At 42.5% G+C, this 27,566-nt stretch overlaps 1 protein-coding gene across 8 annotated transcripts in view; it reads left to right on the top strand.

Annotated features, from left to right (window-relative positions):
- lims2 (LIM and senescent cell antigen-like domains 2) overlaps positions 1 to 27,566 on the top strand; it is a 76,531-nt gene that overhangs the window by 42,478 nt on the left and 6,487 nt on the right. For 5 of the 8 annotated variants that reach the window (XM_080412716.1, XM_080412717.1, XM_080412713.1 and 2 more), the window contains exons 2-8: positions 11,897 to 12,056; positions 15,271 to 15,337; positions 16,285 to 16,405; positions 18,043 to 18,192; positions 21,597 to 21,747; positions 25,164 to 25,256; positions 26,416 to 26,464. In XM_080412716.1, the coding sequence (XP_080268842.1) occupies positions 11,897 to 12,056; positions 15,271 to 15,337; positions 16,285 to 16,405; positions 18,043 to 18,192; positions 21,597 to 21,747; positions 25,164 to 25,256; positions 26,416 to 26,464 (791 nt within the window). Of the gene's footprint in view, positions 1 to 11,896; positions 12,057 to 15,270; positions 15,338 to 16,284; positions 16,406 to 18,042; positions 18,193 to 21,596; positions 21,748 to 22,734; positions 22,828 to 25,163; positions 25,257 to 26,415; positions 26,465 to 27,566 lie in introns of all 8 variants that reach the window. The other 3 variants (XM_080412714.1, XM_080412715.1, XM_080412718.1) reach the window with 1 other exon arrangement.

Below are 27,566 nucleotides of genomic sequence, written 5' to 3'. Positions count from 1 at the left end.
AAATTGGTTAATGTATGTTTCATAATGTAATTATTTATATCTGAAAAGTAACTAGTAACAAACATTTTCAAATAATTGTAGTGGAGTAAAAGTACAATATTTGCCTCTGAGATGTAGTGGAGTAAAAGTATTGAAAATTGGAAATACTCAAGTAAAGTACAAATACCTCAAAATTGTACTTAAGTACAGTACTTAAGTAAATGTACTTAGTTACTTTCCACCACTGCCTGTGAGTAAATGCTACTTGCTGTATATGTGGAGGAGCTGTGTTTGATAAGACAGGGGGAGGAGCCAGGGGAGTGGTGTCCCGGTTATGATTAGGGCTGTGAAACCATTATGACATTTTACTTGGTGATTAATTGTCTTAACACAACATTGACTGCCAGGGGTATTTATTGACTAAACAGGCTGTAGCTTCTGCCAGCATTTTTAAGCACTCTGACTAATCTATCAAGAACCACAGAATATCTATCTCCAGTATGATTGATCCCCTGGTGGTGGCCAATCACGGAGGGTTTCACTGTGCTTCCGTCCCCGCAAAAAAATGGACCTCCCGTTCGTTATACCCAGTTGAAAATAGCATGTTTCGCCAAAAAATACATAGTAAAACACATGAGCTGAGATACAGAATGTTTCCCAAATACTTTAACCAGGAAGTGAATGGAGCAGTAAATCTTTGGATCGCGTTATCTTCTGGTTCTGTGTGGGATTTTTTTTTAAATAATTATATATATATATATATATATATATATATATATATATATATATATATATATATATATATTTTTTTTTTTTAAAATGAAGTTAATGGCAGTGAATGTGTTAAAGGAGGAGTTCACCCAAAAAATTACTTATTTTCTATCAATTGCACACCCTATGAAGCCTTGAATCCATGGATTCTTTTTAGTTTTTGTCGCATTCCTAAGCTAATAATTTGATTCCCGTCTCCTACCGGCTAATGTATCCGGTAGGAGACACAAAGTAGATTATTTGTGTCTCCTACCGGAAATACACACGGTCATCAAATTATTGTCTTAGGAATGCCACAAAAACAAAAATAAATCCATGAAATCAAGGCTTCATGGGGTGTGTAATTGATAGAAAATAAGTCATTTTTTGGGTGAACTCCTCCTTTAATATGTCTCAATGGCTCTGGTCTAGTCTAGTCTCCTCTGGGCATAAATGAAATAGCGATCATTATAAATACTTCACCTATAAATACTAAACGGTCGTCTCTCAATAGAGACTGCAGAACAATCGCCCGGCAGCAAAAACTGTGCGGGAACAATTAGAAAGTAAAAAAATCAAAGGAGAATCAAATCATCCTGGGAACGGCATGGCTCCAATTTAATGCGGAGGTACTAAGTTAGCCCACTGGCAAGAAGTTTGGCGCTTTGCAGCTGTTTGTCAAGATTAGTTCTGGACACAAACACACAGACATACGTATAATAATAGGCCCGCTGGCCGTAAAAGATCTAATCCAATCTGTGGTTCCAGGGACGTCACAGGCTCTCAGAAGGTGGGGGGGATGGACTTTCGGTGGACTATAGCCCTTATTTTATACTTTGGCTATTCAAAAATAGCAGATATACAAGCTAATAGCGCGGCACCGAGTGCCGCGCTATTAGCTTGTAGATCTGCTATTTTTGAAAAATCGTGAAAATTTGTACAAATCCTTGAATATCATTTTTTTCAAGCGAACATTTGTAACTGTCAAATGTAAACGAATTTTTTTTTTCTCAAAAATGTGCGTTTTTTGGGCGTTTTGGTTTCTTTATTTCGGTTTTAGGGTTAGGGTAAGGTTAATTAATTATTTTTGTATTTATTTTTTTCAAAAAGTGGGGGGGGTATGAAATCACGGATCTGTGAGAGTGAGGGTGTCGCGTCGTACGCACAGTGAATGGCCGCGACGCCCCTGTGTGGTTCTCTGGGAAAGGAGTGGATCCGATGCGGATCTCAGACTTCATGTACTGCAGATCAGTGGGTCTCAACCGTTTCTGGATTATTAGTGTCTACTCTGGGGGGTTGGACTCCACCGCCGTGCATCCGTTTGTCGCCGCACGTACGTCCGTACGTAGCCTACTATACGGGCCGGGGGCGACTCCTGTCAGCAGGGAGTGTTGACAGAGGTGCTACGTAGTCCTCCCAGTAGGGACTCCTCACTTGCAGGTGAGACAGTAGGATACAACGGGTAAAAAAAAAAAACGGGTACAATTTATTGGCTACTCAAAATATTTATATATGAATAATAATAATAATAAAAAACTACTTATTTTCCATCAATTACACACCCCATGAAGCCTTGAATTCATGGGGAGTTTTTAGTTTATGTCACATTCCTAAGCCAATCATTTGATGACCGGTGGAAAGATGCTAATGTCTCCGGTAGGAGACTCAAAATGCAGGTAATTTGTGTCTCCGGAGAGACCGCCGGTCATCAAATTATTGGCTTAGGAATGCGCCCCCAAAAAAAAAAAAATCTCCATGAATTCAAGGCTTCATGGGGAGTGTAATTGATAGAAAATAAGTAATTTTTTTGGGTGAACTACTCCTTTAATGATAATAAAACATGTATAAGGTTGAGAATCACTGCTATAGCAGCACACAGGAAGATATGAATCTTACATCTAGAATATGAGATCTGTGTTGTTGGGTTGGTTATGGCGGTATGGGGGGTGGGTGGGTGGGGGGGTGTCAGTGGAGTTGGTATGGGGGATATGTGGGGGGCTTTAAGGCAGGGGTCTTCAACAGGGGGTCCTCAGAGTTACTACAAATCTTTGTGCGATATGATATTTTTTTTTTACCTTAACCACTTGAATCCTAGCATCCCTTTTTCTGAGGAAAACTTTAGCCAAAAAATAGCCGATCTACAAGCTCACAACGCCTCGCGCTGCGAGGCGTTGTGAGCTTGTAGATCGGCTATTTTTTGGCAAAGAGGTATAGGTGTCGAGCGAAAAAAGAGCAGACCAAGTAAACGAAAAAAGTTTAATCTGAAACACAATTTTATACAAAATAGAGGGGGTCCCTGCTTCATCTCTCTCTCAGCAAAGGGGTCCTTGGCCTGAAAACGTTGAAGACCCCTGCTTTAAAGGGATATTTCACTTTCAAAAAAACTTTTGGTCATTTTGTCGTCTACTCAGGCTTTTGTGAGTCCCCCAGACCGTTTTTAAGTTGCTTGATTTAGATATTTGATAATCATTTTATCAGACACGCCCCCTTCCTATACAAACCCATTATAACTTCAAACTCCATTTTATTTGATTTTTTAAATGTATCTAATTTTTTTCATTTTCCAAAAAAAAAAAAAAAAAAAATGAAAAAAGTCATCGAAAAAACACGGCCCCCTCACGTATTAGGAGGGCAGGGTGAGTCACCAGAACCAAGGACGGGTGTTTTTGATGAATCTAACATGTTAAAAATGGAGTTTGAAGTTATAATGGGTTTGTATAGGAAGGGGGCGTGTCTGATAAAATGAATATCAAATATCTAAATACTGAATCAAGCAACTTAAAAACGGTCTGGGGGGCTCACAAAAGCCTGAGTAGACGATAAAATGACCAAAAGTTTTTTTGAAAGTGAAATATCCCTTTAAGGTTATTGTATGTGGGGGGGCTTCTAGTTATTCCAAACAGAAGAGACAAACAGTAGAACAGAGCAGACGGTGGACCTGCTTCCTCTCTGGGACTTCCATCCATGTGTTGACAAACAGCAGCAGCACACTGGGCTGGACAGTGGGTGGACCCCAAAGGGTCGTGGGTTCACGTCCCCCTGTCCACTTAAAAGGGACAGTTCACCCCCAAAAGGACTTTTTTTCTATCGATTAGTGAGACTTGAATTAATGGATATTTTTTTTGTTTTTGTTGCATTCCTAAGCCAATAATTTGATGACCGGCAGCGGTTCCCGGTTAACCTGACACCGTCAAATGGAAGAAGCTTGCGACACACATTTGTTTCACAGCCTACTTCCCATCTGAGACTCCGGTCGCAGAATCGATGACAGACCGTTTTTCTTTTTTTCAAGCTACTAGGCAGGTGATTGGATGATCCCGCCCCTAGCAGCCGCTGATTGGTTCGGACACGCAGTGTTCGGCCATCTCTACTCCCTGCGCAATCCCAGACCTCCCTGAAATCAAATGCAAATGAGATTTCCGGAGGGAGGGGGTTTACCAGGCTAGTTCCCGGTAGGAGACTCGAAGAACCGGAACCGCTGCCTACCGGTCCGCTGGTCATCAAATTATTGGCTTAGGAATGCGACAAAAACAAAAAAATATCACCAAAAAAAGACTTGAATTCAAGTCTCCATGGGGTGACTAATCGATTAGAAAAAAGTTTTTTGGGGGGTGAACTATCCCTTTAAACCTTAATTTATATCGTCCTTCTGCAGCTCGCTATGTGAGACCGTCGCATAGCTCTGTTTGGTCGGAGCCAATGATTGTGGTCCCTTAAGTGAATTCTGTTTAAGATTCCACATCTCCTTATATGTCCTCTTGTGTGAGGATGGGCGAGGGAGAGTAGCGGAGAGTTAGGGACTGTGTGTGTGTGTGTGTGTGTGTGTGTGTGTGTGTGTGTGTGTGTGTGTGTGTGTGTGTGTGTGTGTGTGTGTGTGTGTGTGTGTGTGTGTGTGTGTGTGTGTGTGTGTGTGTGTGTGTGTGTGTGTGTGTGTGTGTGTGTGTGTGTGTGTGTGTGTGTGTGTGTGTGTGTGTGTGTGTGTGTGTGTGAGAGGTGGGGTAGAAAATGCCCAAGGGATGTGTCACTTCCTCCCAGCATTCTTTGAGGCTCTGGGCAGGGCTCTGGGTTCATGAGCAGCGGGGTCCGGTCCAGACAGGGGCGTGGTGGTGCTGGAGCAAGAACAATATGGATGTGATAAGAAGAGTGTGAACGCAGCAGCGTGAAGCACCAGAGCCAGATGGAGGAGGCTCCTCCACGTCGATGCAAGCATCTTGTGTCAATGTGGTGAGAGCAGCAATAGGCTCTATGCCAGTGGTTCTCAAAGTAGGGGTCCTTGAGGGAGTTCCAGGGGGTCCCCAGCTAAATGATAGTAGGAACCAAATGGACCCTTATGGGTCTGTAACTCGGAGAGTGTACAAATGGAACCAAATGGACCCTAACGGGTCCATTTGGTTCCATTTGTACACTCTCAGAGTTAAATTAACATTGATCTTACAATATAAATTGGGGTCCCAGAGATAGAAATACCATTAAATGGGGATCTACCGTAGCCTAATAATCCTGATGCATGTCAAACTGGGGGGTCCTTGAAATTAAAATGGTTGAGAATCACTGCTATAGAGCCGTACAAATCTTCTCTTAGGGGGGGTCCCTGGCATATCTTTTCAAATGGGGGTCCACGGGCTAATAATTGTACATTTGGGGGTCCTTGACATGAAAAGGTTTGAGAACCACTGCTCTGTGCACAGCACCCATATTGCCTTGATTCTAATGAAGACTCTGTTCCATTTAGTGTAGCACAGTGGTTCTCTTTTTTAATTTCAAGGAACCCCCATAACTCTGAGAGTGTACAAATAGAACCAAATGGACCTGTGACATTCCACTGTGACATTGCTGCTATTGATTAGATATGCACATTACCCGCACAGTTAGCGATGTATATATATGTATTTCACCTGCACACTGGAACCGCCGCATATTGATTAGCTAATGTACCTGTCTAAGACAAGATCTGTGTTTCTCACTTTATATTTTTTATTATTTTATTATTATTTCTTCTCTCAATTAATATATCATTACGTTTAGGATGTTGCAAAATGTTTTTGTAAATGATGCTATTTACCAGATGCTATTTAGATAGAAGTTTGATGTTTACTTGTTATGCTAGTTACGTTGTATTTGTTTTCTTAGTACTCATCACTTACCCTGATGTTGGATGACAAAGTATCATCATGTCTGTTGTTGAGGCTTTTCAAACAAATCAAAAACAAAGCCATGCTTGATCGGGGGGGATGGGGGGTGTTACAGTCTGTTGTTGCTGTTGAACACTCACGTCTCCTTTTGTTTATAAGAGATGGAAGTTGCGTCAGTCAAATTATATGTGTTTCTCAACGTTACTCCATCACACAGGCTAAACATGAACTTACAGTTGATAAACAACAAAGAAAGAGCCTGCGGTCAAAAAGCTCCCTTGTCTCCCCTCATTCACCCCTTAACCCACTAAGACTGGGAACGCATCTGTGTCATTTATAGATCTATTTGGCTATTCAAAAATAGCAGATATACAAGCTAGACGAGCTTATAGATCTGCAATATTTTTTTGAAAATCTGTGCAAATCTTTGAATATATATATATTTTTTAAAGCGAACATTTGTAACTCAAATCTTTGCTTCTGGGGGGATTCTACAAATGTCTTCTAAATCCTATCCTTTTCTGAAACACTTCAGTTGCCATAATATCAGTGGTTCTCAAACTTCAAGGTCCCCCAAATTTATATATATTTGGCCACGGACCCTCATCTCAAAATATGTTGTTCCAGGGACCCCCCAGAAGCAAAGATTTGAGTAAAAAATGTTCGCTTTAAATATATATATTCAAAGATGTGCACACATTTTCACGAATTTAAAAAAGCACCGAGTGCCGCGCTATGAGCTTGTAGATCTGCTATTTTTGAAGAGTCAAAGTATAAAATAAACGTTCCCGGTCTTAATGGGTTAACCACTTTCAACCTGGCGTTGTCCCTATTTTGGGTATGACGTCATCACAGGCCAAAACCTTTAAAAGGTTTCAAAGAGCGTCCGCCAAACGCCTCAATTGAGTAAAGTGATTGTGTTTGTTTGTTTGTGATGTTCTGGGCTGGGATCCTGCTCTTATGCCTGATGTATCTCCTCTTGTCTGTCTGTCTGTCTGTCTGTCTGTCCTGCAGTGTTGTCATATTTTAGTAATCTGAAATGTTTTACTGTTGGTCTAATTTTAGTTAATCTCTCAAGAACAGATTCTGCTCTGCGTTGGAATCTGTCGTGAAGGTTCGTCATAACGTGTACACACTGGGCTACAAGTGGGCGTGCCTTCAGATCAGGAAGCAGGCCGCACTTTACCCAATCAAATGTAGTGGGCGGGATTTACGTGTCCGTCGATCCTTCCCCACTTGAAACCAACCAAAACTAATTTAACAATAGCGTCCTCGGAGCAGACAAAACCACGAAAAGATATTCACATTTTAACTTGCTCTTTCATCATAGAAACAAGTGGGCTTATAACCAAAACCATCCATGTTCTCTGGGAGAAATGGTGTTAGTGTTCCGTGTAGAAATATTGTTAGTGGGAATGAAAACATAGTGGCACCACCGGAAGTGAAACACTGAAGGTTCAAGGCAGACCAAAACCCCGGTTTCCTTGCGCACGGGTGCTCCGTCGTCATTGTCCCAGAGCCAAGTGAGATAGTACATACAGCAGAGGGCGCTGTATTTCCTTCTCATTTGGCTATGGGTTCCCAGATTGAGTTTTAGTTGAGAAAATATCAAACAATTATAGTCGACTAAATCTACAGTTGATTTAGTCGACTAAATGTCTTTTGGCGTAATGCCTGATTTTACACTTGGATGCATGCTGAAAATAGCAGCTCTACAAGCTGTGAGCTTGTAGATCTGCTATTTTCAGAGCGCAACACCCGAGAGCGTAACCAAACATAAAATGACTTGTCTTTTAGTTCTACTGGATCTCTTCTCCACTAGTCCCTCCCTCTAACATTATAGTCTAGTTTTTATTTGTTGACGAAATTGTCAACATATTTGGTCTTAGTTTTAGTCATCATAGCTTAGTTTGTATTTAGTTTTTATTTAGTTTTCGTCTGTGAAAAAAGGTAGTTGACGAACATTTTTCTTCATAGTTTTAGTCGACGAAATCAACACTGCTGTCCTTCCTGTCTCTACAAGCTGGACTCTCCAATGAGACACAAAATGTGTGAATAATATCGTCCCTGTCGGGCAGAAACCTCATATTAACTTTTGATGCGTTGGGGTAAATTAATACCCTACTTTGTCGTAAGATAGTGTCGCACAAAAGTAGCCGATCTACAAGTATGCTGGGTTGTACAGCGTGGTCCCTGGTGTGACTAGTGTCATTGCAGACCCACTGGACAGGGTTTGTGGCAAGTTTGGTGCGGATTGGAGCAACGGTGCTCCTCGCAAGTCTGGACGTTATGTTTGTTATCCATTAGGCCAGGGGTCTTCAACAGGGGGTCCGGGACCCCTAGGGGGTCCTCAGAGCTACTACAGGGGGTCCGCCAAATCTTTGTGTGACATGATTTTTTTTTTTACCTTAACCACTTGAACCCTAGCATCCCTTTTCTGAGGAGAACTTTGGCAAAAAAAATAGCAGATCTACAAGCTCACAACGCCTCGCACTGCGAGGCGTTGTGAGCTTGTAGATCTGCTATTTTTTGGCAAAGAGGTGTTTGGTGTAGAGGGAAAAAAAGAGCAGATCAAGTAAACAAAAAAAAGTTAAATCTGAAACACAATTTTTATACAATATAGAGGGGGTCCCTGCTTCATCTCTCTCAGCTAGGGGGTCCTTGGCCTGAAAATGTTGAAGACCCCTGCATTAGGCAATAGGATGTTTGAAAGTGAAAGTCTGTAATAAATATTGACCCAACGAAAAGTATTAACAAGAGCTTGTGACTCATTGGATCCATTTAAACGCAGGTTCTTCCCCCCCATATCCTGACATTTCCAGTTCTGTACAAGGTTTCCAACCGACTGCGACCACATTAAAACGGTTGTGCTGCTGTGTAGCAACAGAGCAGAGGCTGATGGGGAATGTGCACACACACACACACACACACACACACACACACACACACACACACACACGCACACGCACACGCACATGCACATGCACATGCACACGCACACGCACACGCATACGCACACACACAAACACGCACTCAATGATGTAACGCAGTCAGTATGGATGGATGGCATCGCACACTGAACACCTTACATGGTGTGTGTGTGTGTGTGTGTGTGTGTGTGTGTGTGTGTGTGTGTGTGTGTGTGTGTGTGTGTGTGTGTGTGTGTGTGTGTGTGTGTGTGTGTGTGTGTGTGTGTGTGTGTGTGTGTGTGTGTGTGTGTGTGTGTGTGTGTGTGTGTGTGTGTGTGTGTGCGTGCGTGCGTGCGTGCGTGCGTGCGTGCGTGCGTGCGTGCGTGCGTGCGTGCGTCACAGTTGCCCTGACACTCTTTGGAATTCTGACCTTTTAAACAAAGCAGAAAGAACAAGAATTATCTACCTCCTCTTTCACTCTCTTTCTCTTTCTGATTCTCACACTCTCTCTCTCTCTCTCTCTCTCTCTCTCTCTCTGTGCCTTATAGCCTTTAGTTCTCATTGCCAGTGATGGAAGTACTCGGGCACATGGTGGTGTGGCAGTGGCTCAGGGGTAGAGTGGCCGGTAAAGTGGCCGGATTGGAATTGCGAGGTTCCCAGTTCGATCCTGGGAACCTCGTAGTAAAAAAGAGTAAATACCTCAAATTGTACTTAAGTACAGTACTTGAGTACATGTACTTTCCACCACTGCAGTCACAACCAGTGATTGTGAATGTTGCACAAGGTGTAATTATTACGTTTAATAAATGATCTATTAGTAATGGCTAGCCGCTGTGTTTTTGTTGAAGTCTCCTCAAGGACCCCTGGGGGTCCCCGGACCAGACTTTGAGAACAGTGTGTTTCAAAATACCCCACATATCTCTTCTGTTGAACATGTTCCATGACCCGGTCAATACATGGGCCCAGAGCCAGTAGTTGAGAAACTACATAGTTTTTAAACACCCAGCACCGCCCTGACTTGAACTCAATTTCTCTTTTGAATACCGCGTGCACACGCGCGCACACACACACACACACACACACACACACACACACACACACACACACACACACACACACACACACACACACACACACACACACACACACACAGTGAGATATCTTCACTATCATCATAATTTGTTCGCACGTTGTTGTTTACTTGGTTTTTGGTTCCGTGGAGTTCCTTGGCAGATACTGTACTATAATTGGCTGGTTTAACAGGCGCTCTCTTTTCATTAAAGCTGGGAGTGGAGCGTATACCAAATTGAGTTGCAAGCCAGTCGTCTGCTTTCTGCCATGTACACGCACGCACGCACGCACACACACACACACACACACACACACACACACACACACACACACACACATGCACGCATACACATGCACGCACGCACATGTTTGTATTACTATACTTGTGAGGACATCAGCATTTTTGAACGCTGATTGTAAGCATAACTCCCCCAAATCCCTTAAAATTCATTTATCTTGTGAGGACCAGATAAATCGACCTCAAAATGTCTATTTCTCAAATTCTACTATACTCGTGGGGACATATGGTCCTCGCAAGCATAGTAATATAAGTACACACACGCGCGCACGCTTACACACAGAAAGCTGATACAGTAATAATTCAGTTTGTGGAAAGGCTCTCCCATCTTCCAACTCCCAGCGCTGGGATGAGCCTATACCCAGAATGAGCTGTCATCTCATTCTGACTACCTAAACCCAGCTGTTTTATATGACAACAAGCAGTGGTTCTCAAACTTTTCAGGCCAGGACCTTCAAAATAATGGTATATGAACATGGGGACTCCCCACCCTAACAAGCACCTGGAAATGTAGGAGTTGAGGCGTTACATTTAGTTTGTTTGACTCAGTTCCACAGATAAAAAATGTCTCTTTCTCAGGCCAATATTTGACCATTTGTGTGTGTGGTATGGTTTGTGGATTACGTTTGACACAGTAATGGTCTTATTCTTCTTTTCTTCTTTTCATTTTGGAAAAAAAGATTTCACTAGAAATGTGCAGATACCCTGTATGTTGGTTTGTTTACTGTCGAGTGAGAAAACAATGTTCCAAATGAAGTGCAAATTATCTGGGGACCACCCCCCCATTGCCCCAAATCATTTGGGGACCCCCCTGGGTGACTTGCCCAAAATAGATATTTATTACTCATCGTTTATTTTATAAAATGACCAATCATCGCTGATTTTATTATAGTCGATTAAATCAATTAAGACCTGGAACGCATCTGTGTCACTTTTAGATTTCTTTAGGCTTTTCAAAAATAGCAGATCTACAAGCTCATAGCTTGTAGATCTGCTATTTTTGAAAAATCTTGAAAAAAAATGTTTTCAATCTTTTTCAAAAAAATGTTAGGATTTAGATTTTTTTTAAGAATCGCTTCAGGTCTTAACTCTTTAAGACCTGAGAACGCATCTGTGTGTCATTTTTAGATTTCGTTGGGCTATTCAAAAATAGCAGATCTACAAGCTCATAGCGCGGCACCGAGTGCCGCGCTATGAGCTTGTAGATCTGCTATTTTTTAAAAATCGTGAAAAATGTTGTGCAAATCTTTGAATATATATATATATATTTAAAGCGAGCATTTCTAGCTAAAATGTTATTGCTTCTGGGGATTCTACAAATGTCTTCTAAATCAGTTTAAAACAGTTTTCTGAAACACTTATGTTGCTATAATATTAATGTCAGTGTCAAGGAGCCCCACAACGATATGTATTTGGCTGCGGACCCCCATCTAAAAAAAAAAAAATCCAGGGACCCCCAGAAGCAAAGATTTGAGTAAAAAACAATTGCTTTATAGATATATATTCAAAGATTTGCAAAAAAAAAAAAACACGATTTAAAAAGAAATAGCAGATCTACAAGCTCATAGCGCGGCACTCGGTGCCGCGCTATGAGCTTGTAGATCTGCTATTTTTTAATAGCCAAAAGTATAAAATATGGATAAAGTGGTTACACAGATGCGTCCCCCGGTCTTAATGGGTTAATGGGTTAAAGTGTACTGCAGCGCTGCAGATGAGTAAACCTTGTCCTCTCCTCTCTCGTCCTGTTCGTTTTGCAGCAACATGGCCAACGCTCTGGCCAACGCCATGTGCGAGCGCTGCAAGAGTGGCTTCGCCCCGGCCGAGAAGATCGTCAACAGCAACGGGGAGCTGTACCACGAGCAGTGCTTCGTCTGCGCTCAGTGCTTCCAGCAGTTCCCCGAGGGACTCTTCTATGAGGTGAGCAAACTATAACTCTCTGCCGGTGGTGTAAAGCAGTGGTTCTCAACCCGTGTGGGTCGGGACCCCCAGGGGGGGGGGGGTCGCCACATGATTTTGGGGGGGGGGTCCCCAGATGACATTGAAAAATGTAAGAAAAAAAAAATGTGTACCTAAAAAAAAAAAAAAAGACCAGAAAGAGGCAAACATTGTGAAAATAGCAGATCTACAAGCTCACAACGCCTCGCGTTGCGAGGCGTTGTGAGCTTGTAGATCAGCTATTTTCACAATATTTATCTGTGGGACATTGTCAAACTAAATGTAATGCCTCAACGGCTACAATTCCAAGTGCTTGTCTGGGTGGGGGGTCCCCAGTACAAATATGATTATGTTGGGGGGTCCCCAGTTCAAATATGATTATGTTGGGGGGTCCCCAGTACAAATATGATTATGTTTGGGGGTCCCCAGTTCAAATATGATTATGTTGGGGGGTCCCCAGTACAAATATGATTATGTTGGGGGGTCCCCAGTTCAAATATGATTATGTTGGGGGGTCCCCAGTACAAATATGATTATGTTGGGGGGTCCCCAGTTCAAATATGATTATGTTGGGGGGTCCCCAGTTCAAATATGATTATGTTGGGGGGTCCCCAGTTCAAATATGATTATGTTGGGGGGTCCCCAGTACAAATATGATTATGTTGGGGGGTCCCCAGTACAAATATGATTATGTTGGGGGGTCCACAGTACAAATATGATTATGTTGGGGCGTCCCCAGTACAAATATGATTATGCTGGGGGGTCCACAGTACAAATATGATTATGTTGGGGCGTCCCCAGTTCAAATATGATTCTTTTTGGGGGTCGCAGCCTGAAAAGGTTGAGAACCACTGCTGTAAAGTAACACAAGTACTATACTTAAGTACAATTTTGAGGTATTTTTTACTTTTTTTACGGACTATCTCCAATTTTCAGTACTTTTATGTCTACTCCGCTAGCCTACATCTCAGAGGCGAATATTATACTTTTACTCCACTGCAATTATTTGAAACCTTTAGTTACTGGTTACTTTGTAGATTTTGATTATTATTACAAAACATACAGTAACCACTTTCGCCCTATATACCCTCGCCCTATATACATTTCGGCCATTCGAAAATAGAGGATCTACAAGCTCACAATGCGTCGCGATGCGACGCATTGTGAGCTTGTAGATCGGCTGTTTTCAAAAGATGTTTATACATTTTAAAACTTGTGAAATGGGACATACTGCATAATGAGTACTTTCTACTACTTGAGTACTTTAAGTACTTTAATTCTGATTCCAATACTTTTACTCAAGTAAATTTTAAGTAAAGAATGTGAGTACTTCTTCCACCACTGCTCTCTCCATCCTCTTGCACGGTGGGGTAGCGTTTCCATTAAAGCATTATAAAGCACCAGATCCTTTTAAAGGACAACTTTGCTTTTTTATAACCAAGGTTTATGTTTTAGGTTGTAATTAAAGTAAATAAAAGATGAGTGTTAAAATATTTAAATTTACTGCTTTCTATAGTTTTAGCAATTTTCGCGATTTTTTTTTACAGTGGGTGTCTTTTTTTACACAACGACCCGGCGATTTCTTTATTATTCTTTACAGTAGCTCTTCTAGCCCCCAATAACTCACATCTGGCCATCAAAGACCACTGTAGGCCTACCTTTTTTATTGTGTAAAAAATACATATTTGGCCACCGGACAGAATGCCCCCGCCCACTGTAAAAAAGATTGCGAAAATTGCTCAAACTATAGAAAGTAGTAAATGGGAAAAAAAGAACACTCATCTTTTATTTACTTTAATTACAAGCTAAAATATAAACCTTGGTTGTAAAAAAAACTAAGTTGTCCTTTAAGGTTAACAGAGAGAGGTCAAGATCTAGAGGCTTGTTGTTTCCAGTAAAACTGTGAGCTGATCAATAGTCACCCAAACAACAAGGCCACATGGCTCTCCAGCAGGCCCCTGAGACCCCACAGGTCTGCTCTCAGTGACTGCATCAAAGGCAAGATGCATCTGTGTGCATGAGATCAAAGCTACACACACACGCACGCACGCACACACACAGACACGCACACGCACGCGCACACACGCGCACGCACACGCACACACACACACAGGCACAGGCACAGACACAGACACAGACACAGGCACAGGCACAGGCACAGGCACACGCACACAGATCAAAGCCCAGGGAAGGAAGTCATTCATCTTTAAGACAGTTATTCTCAACCTTTTTCATTTGAAGGACCCCCAGTTGGATATGCATTAGACCCTCATTCAAAAGCTACACACGATCAAAGCTACACACACACGCACGCACGCACACACACAGACACGCACACGCACGCGCACACACACACACACACACACACACACACACACACACACACACACACACACACACACACACACACACACACACACACACAGACGCACGCACGCACACAGACACACAGGCACACGCACGCACGCACGCACGCACGCACGCACGCACGCACGCGAACACGCACAGACACACACACAGACACACACACAGACACACACAGGCACACGCACACGCACACGCACACGCACACGCACACGCACACGCACACGCACACGCACACGCACACAGATCAAAGCCCAGGGAAGGAAGTCATTCATCTTTAAGACAGTTATTCTCAACCTTTTTCATTTCAAGGACCCCCAGTTTGATATGCATTAGACCCCTCATTTGATGCAATGTTTTTATCTCTGGAACCCCAAATCTACTCTATAAAAATCCTCAGTGTTAATTTAACTCTGAGAGACTGCACAAATGGAACCAAATGGATCCATAAGGTCTCAACCTTTTTCGCCATAAGGTCTCGCCTTTTTCGCCTATCCTCGCCATTTGTACACTCTCAGAGTTACAGACCCCCAAAGGGTCCATTTGGACCCACGGTGGTCCCCAAACCCGTTGCGAAACACTCCTTTAAGAAGCAGAGTGTTCCTGAGCAAGATAATTAGTTCTCAGCGAACCTCCCCTGGGTAAATAAAGGTTAGAAAGAGACACAGTAACGGCTGTTTCTAATAGATCTTGAACTGATTGACTTGAAACATAATTAATACAGTTTTATTCTAATGTATAAGGAATATTCGTAGTTTTATTCTGATGTATGTAAAGTTTAACATATAATAAATGTTTGTATTTGTATTTTTTTATTGTTCTTCTTCTGCAGTTCGAAGGCAGGAAGTACTGCGAGCACGATTTCCAGATGCTGTTTGCTCCCTGCTGCCACCAGTGTGGTGAGTACCGTAACTGCAGTGTCATGAAACAATATCAATAATACTCAATTATGACATGCAGAGTGGCCCTATTAACTCTCAAAAATATCTGAGGTTGTTATGATTGAACATAAAGTGAATAGTATGAATAAAATGTTGTAATTTTATTTATTACATAAAAGACTCCATCTACAGTATGCTTTCCCTTGACAAAAGGAGAGGATCAGGTCCCGGTCAACGAAGTCTATCGTTGTTGTCGGGCAGAAACCTTGTATCTCCATATTTCAACTTTTTATGGTTTCTTTGGTATTTTTGGGGGTAAATTAATGACCTGCTCCGAACAGTGTCGCGCAAAACTAGTGAAAATAGCCAATCTACAAGCTCACAATGCAAAGCATTGTGAGCTTGTAGATTGGCTATCTTCGCTATGTTTGAAATCCACCCGAGCACAGGTTATTTTTCATTTTTTTTCTGAAAAGTAACAGTTTTGGACGTACAAGGTTTCCACCCGACAGCGACGGCATAGGGTTTAAGTCAGGGGTCTTCAACAGGGGGTCCGGGACCCCTAGGGGGTCCTCAGAGTTACTACAGGGGGTCCGCCAAATCTTTGTGTGATATTATTTTTTTTTTACCATGACCACTTGAACCCTCACATCCCTTTTCTGAGGAGAACTTTAGCCAAAAATAGCAGATCTACAAGCTCACAACGCCTCGCGCTGCGAGGCGTTGTGAGCTTGTAGATCGGCTATTTTTGGCAAAGAGGTATAGGTGTGGAGGGAAAAAAGAACAGTAAACGTAAACGAAAAAAGTTGAATCTAAAACACAATTTTATACAATATAGAGGGGGTCCCTGCTTCATCTCTCTCTCAGCTAGGGGGTCCTTGGCCTGAAAACGTTGAAGACCCCTGGTTTAAGTGGTTAACGATGATGATATAAAATGACTAACGTGTTTAACTATGAATGTCCAGGGGAGTTCATCATCGGCCGTGTCATCAAAGCCATGAACCAGAGCTGGCACCCGGACTGTTTCTGCTGTGACCTCTGCCAGGCCGTGTTGGCGGACGTGGGCTTTGTCAAGAACGCCGGCAGGTACGTGTCAGTGTGATTGATTCAGGTACAGAAAAACACTTTGGCTTAAAAGGATAACACAAAAAAAAGTTGTGGGGACTTCTTGTTTCCATTGTGGTCCTATGTAATAAATTCATCAACATAGCGTAGAATGTTAACACATTAATGCATGTCATCAACATATACAACTAGCTATATTTACAGAGGAGAAAAAGTCAAACCGGCAGCATCGTATGACCCCGCCTTTCAAATAGATTTTATATCTATGTAGTTTTCAGGACAGTTTTGAAAAGAAGACGTCGTGATTGACGTCCTTTAACCCTTTAAGACCGGGAACGCATCTGTGTCATTTTAAGATTTATTTGGCTATATAAAAATAGCAGATATACAAGCTCATAGCGCGGCACCGAGTGCCGCGCTACGAGCTTGTAGATCTGCTATTTTTTTTTTACATTGTGGAAATGTGTGCAAATCTTTAGGTTGAATATATATATACTTTTTTAAAGCGAAAGTTTTTAACTCAAATCTTTTTACAAATTCACTCCAAAAAAAACTCAAAACTTTACAAATGTCTTGTAAATCCTAACATAAAAAAAAAAAAAGCAACTTATGTTGCTCATTATTATTATCAATGGTTTTCAAACTTTTTGTGTCAAGGACCCCCAAAATAATATGTATTTGTCCGCGGACCCCCTCCCATCTAAAGATATTTTGTTCCAGGGACACGATTTTTCTAAAAAATAGCAGATCTACAAGCTCATAGCGCGGCACTCGGTGCCGCGCTACGAGCTTGTAGATCTGCTATTTTGGAATAGCCAAAGAAACCTTAAAGTGACACACATGCGTTTCCTTCCCGGCCTCAAAGGGTTAATGGACGATGTCAGGGAATTTCACATGATGGTAACAGAGTAGTAGAATGAATATTTTCCCATGTTCGTGCTTAATGTGGACGGTACCAGATTGTCAGTTTATTACATTAACTGTAACTGTGTTAAAACCTTCTCAGTGGTTTTATAAACTTCCTGCATGCCTTCATTTGTAATAGCATTTCACTAAAAGGACCACTTCACCCACTTCTAACCTATCTTCATAGAATTGGTCCTCACTAATGCTCGTTATAAGATAACACCGTTTCTGTCTACTCCCTCTGTGTCTCAGAGGAAGGAGGGCTGTGCACAGTTCAGAAACCTGCCTACCAGTGACATCATCTGTAATTCCAATTAATGGCTTCTATTTCCAGGAAGAGAAAGGCTGTAGTTTCTATTTGCTTGGAAAATCCCTGTCGATGATGTCACTGGTAGCGCAGGTTTCTGAACTGATGATATAAAGATAAGGTTGAAAATGGGTTAAGTTGGGTCAACTTTAACCCATTAAAACGAAAAGCATCTGTGCCATTTTAGATTTTTGTGTTGGCTAAAAGATAGCAGATATACAAGATATACATGCTCACAGCTAAGCTTGTACATCTGCTATTTTTTAACATTTCTGAAAAATCTTGAAAGTTTGAGAACTACTGATTTAGAAGGCATTTGTAGAATAGGCCTCAGGGCTTAATTGGTTAAGCCAGAATTTAATGCTTCTCTGTGTGTGTGTGTGTGTTTTTCTCTCTCTCTCTCTCTCTCTCTCTCTCTCTCTCTCTCTCTCTCTCTCTCTCTCAGGCACCTGTGCCGTCCGTGCCACAACAGAGAGAAGGCTCGCGGTCTGGGCAAGTACATCTGCCAGAAGTGTCACGCCATCATCGAGGAGCAGCCGCTGCTCTTCAAGAACGACCCGTACCACCCTGACCACTTCAACTGCAACAACTGCGGGTACAGTGCACGCACGCACGCAAGCACACACACGCACGCACACACGCACACACACATGCACGCACCTACCCACCCACCCACCCGTCCATCTTCGTCCGCTTATCCGGAGTCGGGTGGTGCAGGTAGCAGTTCCAGCAGAGACTCCCAGACTTCTCCTCCTCTGGCCACGTCAGCCAGCTCTAACTGGAGGGGATTCCTTAGGCGTTCCCAGGCCAGCGTGGAGATATAATCCCCCCCATCTGTTCCTTGGTCTGCCCTGTGGCCTCCTCCCTGGTGGGTGTGCCTCCCAAGGGGAGGCAACCAAGTGGCATCCATCTCAATCTGGCTCCTCTCTATGCCAAGGAGCAGTGGCTCTTCTCTGAGTCTCTCACAGGAATTGCCAGCCACTCTCCAGAGAAAACCAGTTTAGGGCCACTTCTATCCACCGTCTTGTGGGTCATTATGACCCTCATTTCATGACTACAGGTGAGAGCAGGAATGGAGATTGACCGGTAGGTTGAGAGCTTTTGCCTTCTGGCTCAGCTCTCTTTTTGCCACCACAGTGCGGTACAGCGAACGCAGTACCGCTCCTGGTGCTCCGCTTCTCTGGCTGATCTCCTGCTCCGGCCTCAGCTCACTCGTGAACAAGACCCAGAGATACTTGAACTCCTTCACCTGGGGGGGCAAAGTCTCATTCCCTGCCCTGGAGTGCACAATCCTTTGCAGTTTCCTACTGAGAACCGTGGCCTCAGATTTCTGGAGATGCTGATCCTCATCCTGGCCTCTTCACACTCTCGACTGCGAACCGATCCAGTGAGAGCTGGAGGTCACAGGCCGAGGGTACCATCAGGACCACTCATTGTTTTCAGATCATTTCAATTATTTTATGTGCATGTATGTATGTTTCTACATTTGTATTTGTTATAGCCATCCATCCATCCATCCATCCATCCATCCATTCATTTTCATCCACATATCCGTAGTCAGGTCACGGGGGCAACAGTTCCAGCAGAGAGCTCCAGACTTCCCTTTCCCGGACCACATTAGCCACTTCATACTCGCCGATCCCAAGGCGTTCCAAGGCCAGTGTGACAATATAATCCCCCACATCTGGTCCTTGGTCTGCCCCAGGAACTCCCTAGGGAGACGCCCAAGAAGCATCCGTACTAGATGCCCGAATAGCGCTACGTCCCTTATTTTCTAGAAAAATAAAGGACACCCAGAAAAAGTCTTACTGTATATATGTTTTATATAAGTTTTATATATTATATAAACCACTTGAACCCCAGTATCCATAGTCTGGAAGTAACATTAGCCAAAAACAGCTGATCTATCTACTAGCTCACAACGCGCCGTGTTGCGATGATTGACCCTGTAGATGATTGACCCTGTAGATGATTGACCCTGTAGATGATTGACCCTGTAGATCGGCTATTTTTGGCAAAGAGATTTGGCGTAGACAGAAAAAAAGCTGAAGGGATGGTTGGCATCCCTATTGCACGAACCACCTTAACCGTCTCTGACTGAACTTCTCACCTTCTCACTCATTTGTTATGATCCCTATCAAAATAAGGTTGGATACGATTGGCAAATTGCTAATTTAAACAACATTAAAAAGGCTTAAAACACACACACGCCCATATACGCACGCACACACACACACACACACACACGCACACACACACACACACACACACACACACACACACACACACACACACACACACACACACACACACACACACACACACACACACACACACACACACACACACACTAGTTGCGTAAGATGGGATGGAGTAACTATCCTGTGACTTATATGATAGGAATGAGGGTTTGGCATCTAGCTCCATTAGAACTCATCGGCTATTTTTGCCAAATAGACAAAAATAAAGGCTTAAATGTTTAAACTGTTCCTCATTTTGCTGGGGACCCTTTGGAACCCTCTCAAGGACCCCCGGGGGTCTCCGGACCCTACTTTGAGAGCCACATAATTACAATACCCTGCAGCTCTGACAATTATGTCAATGGATGTTGCACTGAGGTTTTAACCACATGAGCCCTACAGTATATGCAGTACTTTGTCGTATGACAAATATTGAAAACAGCCAATCTACAAGTTCACAACGTGTCACAATACCACATGTCGTGAAATAGTAGATCTGCTATCCTCCTACAATTCTACAAACCTCTGTGGTGGTGGTGAGGCCAGAACTGTCTGCCCGGTTCTCCTCAGTGGCTGGAGCAATTGATTTGAATTTGCACACAGCCATTGACCATTACCCCATGCCCCCGGAACTGCCAAGCCCGTTTTTCGATTTCACCAAACGTCAGTTGTTTATTAGCGACGGGGTGCGACGGGACGGGACGCGCGCGGGGGGGGGGGGACTTTTTATTATTGAGTTTATTAATTATTGAGAATAAATGTTTTCTAAATGTCATTTCTCTCTCTCTCTCTCTCTCTCTCTCTCTCTCTCTCTCTCTCTCTCTCTCTCTCTCTCTCTCTGTAGTTCAGATCTTTAAGCACATCCAGATGCACGTTTAGGTAGCGTTTATCCAAAGCATCTGAACACAATCAGTTCCATATCAATAAAATAACAAACAGACTAAATAAATAAACCGTAGATGACAGTAAACACGCCGATGTGTCCTGTGTTGTGTCCTGTCTGCACGGCACATGCCAAACGTGTTGCAATACTTTGTTTATGAGGAATCTGGCTTTAATACTGTACAATATTCATCTCTCATATAGCTATACGCCATCCACACAGTACAGTTACTATCATCATTTTGTCACTGTCGTCGGGCAGAAACCGCTCATCTCCATATCTGAACTTTTATGGGGGTTTTTTTCGTAAATGAATGCCCTATACTTCGTCATACTACAGTGTCTCACAAAAGTATCAAAAATAGCCGATCTACAACGCAACACGTTGTGAGCTTGTCATTTTTTTCCATTCTTAACCCTTTAAGACCAGGGAACGCATCTGTGTCACTTTTAGATTTCTTTAGGCTATTCAAAAATAGCAGATATACAAGCTCATAGCGCGGCACCGAGTGCCGCGCTATGAGCTTGTAGATCTGCCATTTTTGAAAAATCGTGGAAAATCTTTTTTTTTATTTTTTTTCAAAAAAAAAAATTGAAAACATTTTTAAGAATCGCCTCAGGTCTTAATGGGTTAAATTGAAAGTGGTTAAATCTGTGTGTGGGTTTTATAAATATTGAACCAATGAAAAGTTTTAATAAGAGCTTGTGACTAAATAATAACATTCGATCCACCATTTTTTACCATAACCTGTAACAGTAACCGTTTTGGAGATATTTGGGTGTAAAAGCAGATCTGTCTGACTCTATTTCTGTGTGTGTGTGTGTGTGTGTGTGTGTGTGTGTGTGTGTGTGTGTGTGTGTGTGTGCGCGTGTGCAGTAAGGAGCTGACCGCTGATGCCAGGGAGCTGAAAGGGGAGCTGTACTGTCTGCCCTGCCACGACAAGATGGGGGTCCCCATCTGTGGGGCCTGCAGGAGACCCATCGAGGGCCGCGTGGTCAACGCCATGGGGAAACAGTGGCACGTGGAGGTACCAGGAATATCATATTAATATTACAATTATTATTATTATTATTATTATAATCACTTTGGATTAAGAGTGTTAAGAGTGTCTGCTAAATGGCTAAATTACAATTGTAAATAGTAGAAGTTCTGAGATACTGATGTACTTGAAAGTCCTATTTGAAAAAGAGCGAAGATAGCCGATCTAAAGCTTGCGACACGCTGTGAGCTTGTAGATCGGCTATTTTAGCTATTTTTTTTAATATTTAGAAAGTGTGGTTAAAATATTCAAAGAAAAGAAAACATGGTGTCTCATAATGGTGTACATCAATACCAACGATTCCCAACCGATGGACCGTGAGGGTAGTCATCGGCAAAACGCTAAGATTTAAATGATAATATAACATTAACCCATTGATACCTGGAACGCATCTGTGTCACTTTAGATATCTTTGGCTATTCAAAAATAGCAGATATACAAGCTCATAGCGCGGCACCGAGTGCCGCGCTATGAGCTTGTAGATCTGCTATTTTTGAAAAAAATCTTGAAAAAAAAATCTTGAAAGAAAATGTTTTAGATTTTTTTTCCCAAAATGTTTCAAGATTAAAAAAAAAAAAAAAAAAACTCAGGTCTTAATGGGTTAATAAAATAAAACAAAAATTTTGATTTTATTTGACTGATTGGTAAAACACAAACATGCTCTGGGACCGCACCGATTGGGTGCCGTGTTAAGTGGTCTGATGGAGACTTTCAAATTTAGGCCCTGGTCGGGGAAAACGTTGGGAAGCGCCGATCTACTCGTTGTTTCCTCTGCTCTTTCTGGACCACTGGTCCATCCCTATGTTCTATACATCACATCTCACTCTCAGTCTCATTCACACTCATCACTGTTGATATATCTGCAGCGGCTGAGAACCACTGCTCTTTCATTTTCATCATTTTCCCCATCTTGTCTTCAGCATTGCTCTCTCTCTCTCTCTCTGTCTCTCTTTATGTCTCTCTCTCTCTCTGCAGCACCATGTGTGCTCAGTGTGCGAGCGTCCCTTCCAGGGACACCCGTACTATGAGCGTAACGGTCATAAGTACTGTGAGAGACACTTTGACATGGTGAGGGGTTTCTAGGCTCGGAGGGGCCTGAACCCCTCCGCTGCCGCCCCCCCGGGGACCCCTGTTGTTCTGCTCTCTCTAAAAGGGTCATTCACACTAATCACTATAACTATAACTATAAAGATATAGTTTGAAAACAGCAATTCACCACCTGTTCACAAAGACAATGGTGAAGGATATAGTTACTGTTATAGTGATTGTTTCTTGGTGTTGAACGGCCCTTAAGCCTGGCTAGCCTGCTGTATTGTGTTCCTTGCTGACTCCATCCATCCTTCATCCATCCTTCATCTTCACAGGCAGACACGTGTGGGGACTCAGAACCAGTCAGTATTTATCTAGCCTCGGAAACCCAGGCTTTTTTTTTTGTTACAAAAGAAAAAAAGCCTGGGGGAGCCATGCAGGAACGATGGTCTTAGTACCTTGTTATCTCCTAACCAATCAGAGTGCAGAGGGGCGTCGCTCTAAATTTGGTGACGTCAGCGTGCTCCGTGCACAGGCCGGGGGGGGGGGGGGGGAGGCGGGGACATAGATTGGTGAAGCAATAGGAATTCCCGCACGAATCCGGGCGGCTGCGTTTGGATCCGCCCTTCAAGACCATCGATTGAGCTCGTTGTCTCAGGCTAGTATTTATCTGACTCTTATTCTGGCAGCCCAAAACCTTTTGGCCATAACCTAGATTAGAATCAGACTGGTTTAAAAAAAAAAAAAAAAAAAACACAAAGGAAAATAGGAAATCAGATTTCAGCCACATTCCTAGATGTTTTGAAATGTGCAAACACCCATTCAGCGAGGGTAGTGGGGAGGATGTGTGTTTGTTACAATATCCTGGTGAACTTCCTCACTGTCATTTTATTAATTTCATTTTATTAGTTTATTTAGACGGGACAATGCACATTAATGAACATTCAATACATGAACGTGAATTCAATCAACTGAACATGATCTCACGTAAACATGCCGGATTTAGCTAGAAGCTCATTTCCATCGTGCAGTCCACACATTTAAAAACACCACAATAACAACATGACAACAACAGAGAGAAATTATTATTTTAAGAATACCACACTTATACCACACTTAACTAAAAACCTAAATACCCACTACATCTAATACCTAAGCAGAATAGTATATCTAAAGCCCAATTTGAAATAGCTAAGATTTAAAGTTTATCGATGTTCAACATGTCAGCTGGGTGATCTGTGTGCATACTGTGTATCCGAGGAGACATGCGGTTGTCAACACCCTCCCCAGACTAAACAGTGGGGGTTGGCATAGCGACAGGGACCACAGTACACATGGGGGGAGAAATTGGTTACACTAAATTGGGGGAGAAAATAGGAAGTGATTGAACAAATATGAAATGCCAGAATTTTGCTTTTATTTTGTTTTGTTTATTTGTTGAGGGTTTTGTGCACTGAATTCCCCCCCGGCCATGCAACAGACATGTGCACAGCATTGACATACAACGTTAAAGGGATATCACGCCCAAAATTACTTTTTTTCTATCGATTAGTCACCCCATGGAGACTTGAATTCGTGGATATTTTTTTGTTTTTGTCACATTCCTAAGCCAATAATTTGATGACCGGCAGTCTCCGGTGGGAGTCATCAAATTATTGGCTTAGGAATGTGCCTTCAGATCAGGAAGCAGGCCGCGCTTTACCCAATCAAATGTAGTGGGCGGGATTCACATGTCCGTCGATCTTTCCCCCTCGAAACAAACCCAAACTAATTTAACAATAGCGTCCGCGGAGCAGACAAAACCACGGAAAGATATTCACATTTTAACTTACTCTTTCATCATAGAAACAAGTGGGCTTATAACCAAAACGATCCATGTTCTCTGGGAGAAGTGGTGTTAGTGTTCCGTGTAGAAATATTGTTAGTGGGAATGAAAACATAGTGGCACCCACCGGAAGTGAAAGCTGAAGGCAGGCCTAAACCCCGGTTTCCTTTGCGCATGTGTGCTACGTCGACTTCCTCCCAGAGCCAACAGACATAGAACAAACAGCAGAGGTCGCTGTTTTTCATTTTCAGTTGGATCTGGGTTCCCAGATTGCCTAGAGCCTTATATACTGTAGTTTTGGCTTTTTAGCTAAATCACACTGTAAACAGTGCTGGTTCTGTGTCCCCTAAAGTTGTGCTGTTCCATTTCATGAATACCTCAGACGTCTGTCTGTAGAAGATGACCAGGGATGATGAGTGGGTTGCTCCCTCAGTGGATTGTTAAATTAGTGCTAAGTAACCAGCTGTGCTGGGCTGTGGGATGCTCCCACAGTGGGTTGTTATATTAGTGCTAACCAGATGTGCTTTGGGCTGTTGGGGTTTGTTTGCAGCATTTTGTGTGTGCTAAGTGTGAGAAACCCTTCCTGGGACATCGGCACTACGAGCGCAAGGGCCTCGCCTACTGTGAAACCCACTACAACCAGGTAATGCACCCCCATACTGACTATCAGGTCTGTGAAACCCACTACAACCAGGTAATGCACCCTCATACTGACTATCAGGTCTGTGAAACCCACTACAACCAGGTAATGCACCCCCATACTGACTATCAGGTCTGTGAAACCCACTACAACCAGGTAATGCACCCTCATACTGACTATCAGGTCTGTGAAACCCAGTACATGCAGGTTTCAGTCTCATTCTCAGTCGTAATCAGTTCTATCTCTGCCAACAAATATGTTGTTTTAGAATCAGAATCAGAAGTGGGTGAAAATCGTTTTTATACATAATTTTAAAGCTAATTTATGAAGCAAATGTCATTTTGATATAAACATAAGCGAATGTTGTTGCTGTTTTAACACGTCGAAGTGCTATTTCTGAGTTCACATTTGGTTCTCACCCTAAACGTATTGAGTGAGCTACTGTAGTGCGTCAAAGTATTTCAGAGAGCTCGTTCAGATCCCATTAGTTATTTTGGATCATAGTTACCACTTATTATTGAAAAGCATGAATAATATTGTGTTGATTTTGGGACAACAAACACATGTGTTGGCTTTCATCTTTATGAAGCTTCAGTGTACATAAAGTATAGACAGACGTTCGTATCTGAGGTAATGGCACCGCCTTGTGGTTGATTTGAGGAAATGCATTGGTTAGTTCAGTGAATGGGTAAAATGCAGCCTAGGTTTTGATGTGCATGGCACCTGAATGCAGCACGGTATCTGACAAAGACTACCATTAACCACTTGAACCCTAGCGTCCCTGTTCTGGGTGGGGGGCGAACAGGTGTCGAAAATAGCCGATCTACAAGCTCACAACGCATCGCAGCACGCTGTGTTGTGACCTTAATTGTAGATCAGCTATTTTCAACACATTTCGACTCATTTTGATCCGTTATAGATCAGCTATTTTCAGCAAAGATATTTGTTGTAGAGGTAAACACTACTCTAGTGTAGAGCCCTGGGGGACCCCGGTCAACAAGGTATATAGGGTTTAAGTGGTTTTATGAGTTGTTTGACATTTGTCACTCGTAGTGGCATCATCCACTGCATGCTAACCTGTCTGTCTGTCTGTCTGTCTGTCTGTCTGTCTGTCTGTCTGTCTGTCTGTCTGTCTGTCTGTCTGTCTGTCTGTGTTCCACAGCTCTTTGGAGATGTCTGCTACCACTGCAATCGAGTTATTGAAGGCGATGGTGAGATTTAAAAAAAAAACTTGAATACTTTAAAATAGGGTTTTATACGGCTGTGCAAAGAACAACTTTAAATGAGAAATATTGTTCAAATCTGCAATCCGGGACTTATTTTAATGAAGAAAACGTTATTTTAACCAATCTGTGTGGTATGTTAATACAATATAACTAGTTCATCTGTATGGTAGAGTATGTTAATACAGTATAACTAGTTCATCTGTATGGTAGAGTATGTTAATACAATATAACTAGTTCATCTGTATGGTAGAGTTACAGTATGTTAATACAGTATACCAACATCTGCAGTGGTTGGATGTGGGCTCTTCTCTTCCATTGAGACATTTAGACCATGTGACACCGACTGGTTGATAACATCAATACATTTATTTGAAGCAGATGGCTTGGACACTAGTGGTGGAGAAAAAAGGTTCATTTCAGTGAACGAACGATTTTGTTCACGTTCGCGGCAATGATTCGTTCAAATGATTCGTTCACGTTCTCTTTCAGTAGCGCTATTTTCTAGTGTTCAAAATGTACTCGAGTAAAAGAACAAACGTATTGGCATCAAAATATACACTTAAAGTACCAAAAGTAAAAGTACTAACATATTTGAAAATAGCCGATCTACAAGCTCACAACGCGTCGCGATGCGACGCGTTGTGAGCTTGTAGATCTGCTATTTTCAAATAGCCTAGGTATAAAATAGGGCTAAAGTGGTTAATGTATGTTTTATAATGTGTGTAAAAACACCATCGCGGGAGCGATTTTTTATGTCGCAAGTGAACGTAACAGTTTCAGAAAGTGAACGAGCTCGTTCACGGCAAATGAACTAGTTCTTTTGAACGAATCGATCATGAACGACACATCACTATTGAACACTGCCATCGTTATTGTAGTTTGGACATCCCTGCAATTACCTCTTCTAGTCAGGAGAGGGAGACAACGCACATAAGACAGTGGTGGATGAAGTAAAAGTAGCATTACCACAGTATAGAAATACTCTGTTGCAAGTGAAGGGCCTACATTCAGAATTCCACTTTAGTAAAAGTATAAAAGTATTGGCATCAAAATATACTTAAAGGTAGGGTAAGTGATATTTTTGGGT

This window comes from Gymnoscopelus braueri (genome assembly GCF_963280865.1).
Source record: "Gymnoscopelus braueri genome assembly, chromosome: 18".
NCBI classification, from domain to species: domain Eukaryota; kingdom Metazoa; phylum Chordata; class Actinopteri; order Myctophiformes; family Myctophidae; genus Gymnoscopelus; species Gymnoscopelus braueri.
The sequence above is the reverse complement of the archived record's forward strand: the minus strand, read 5'-3'. Positions and strand labels throughout refer to the sequence as shown.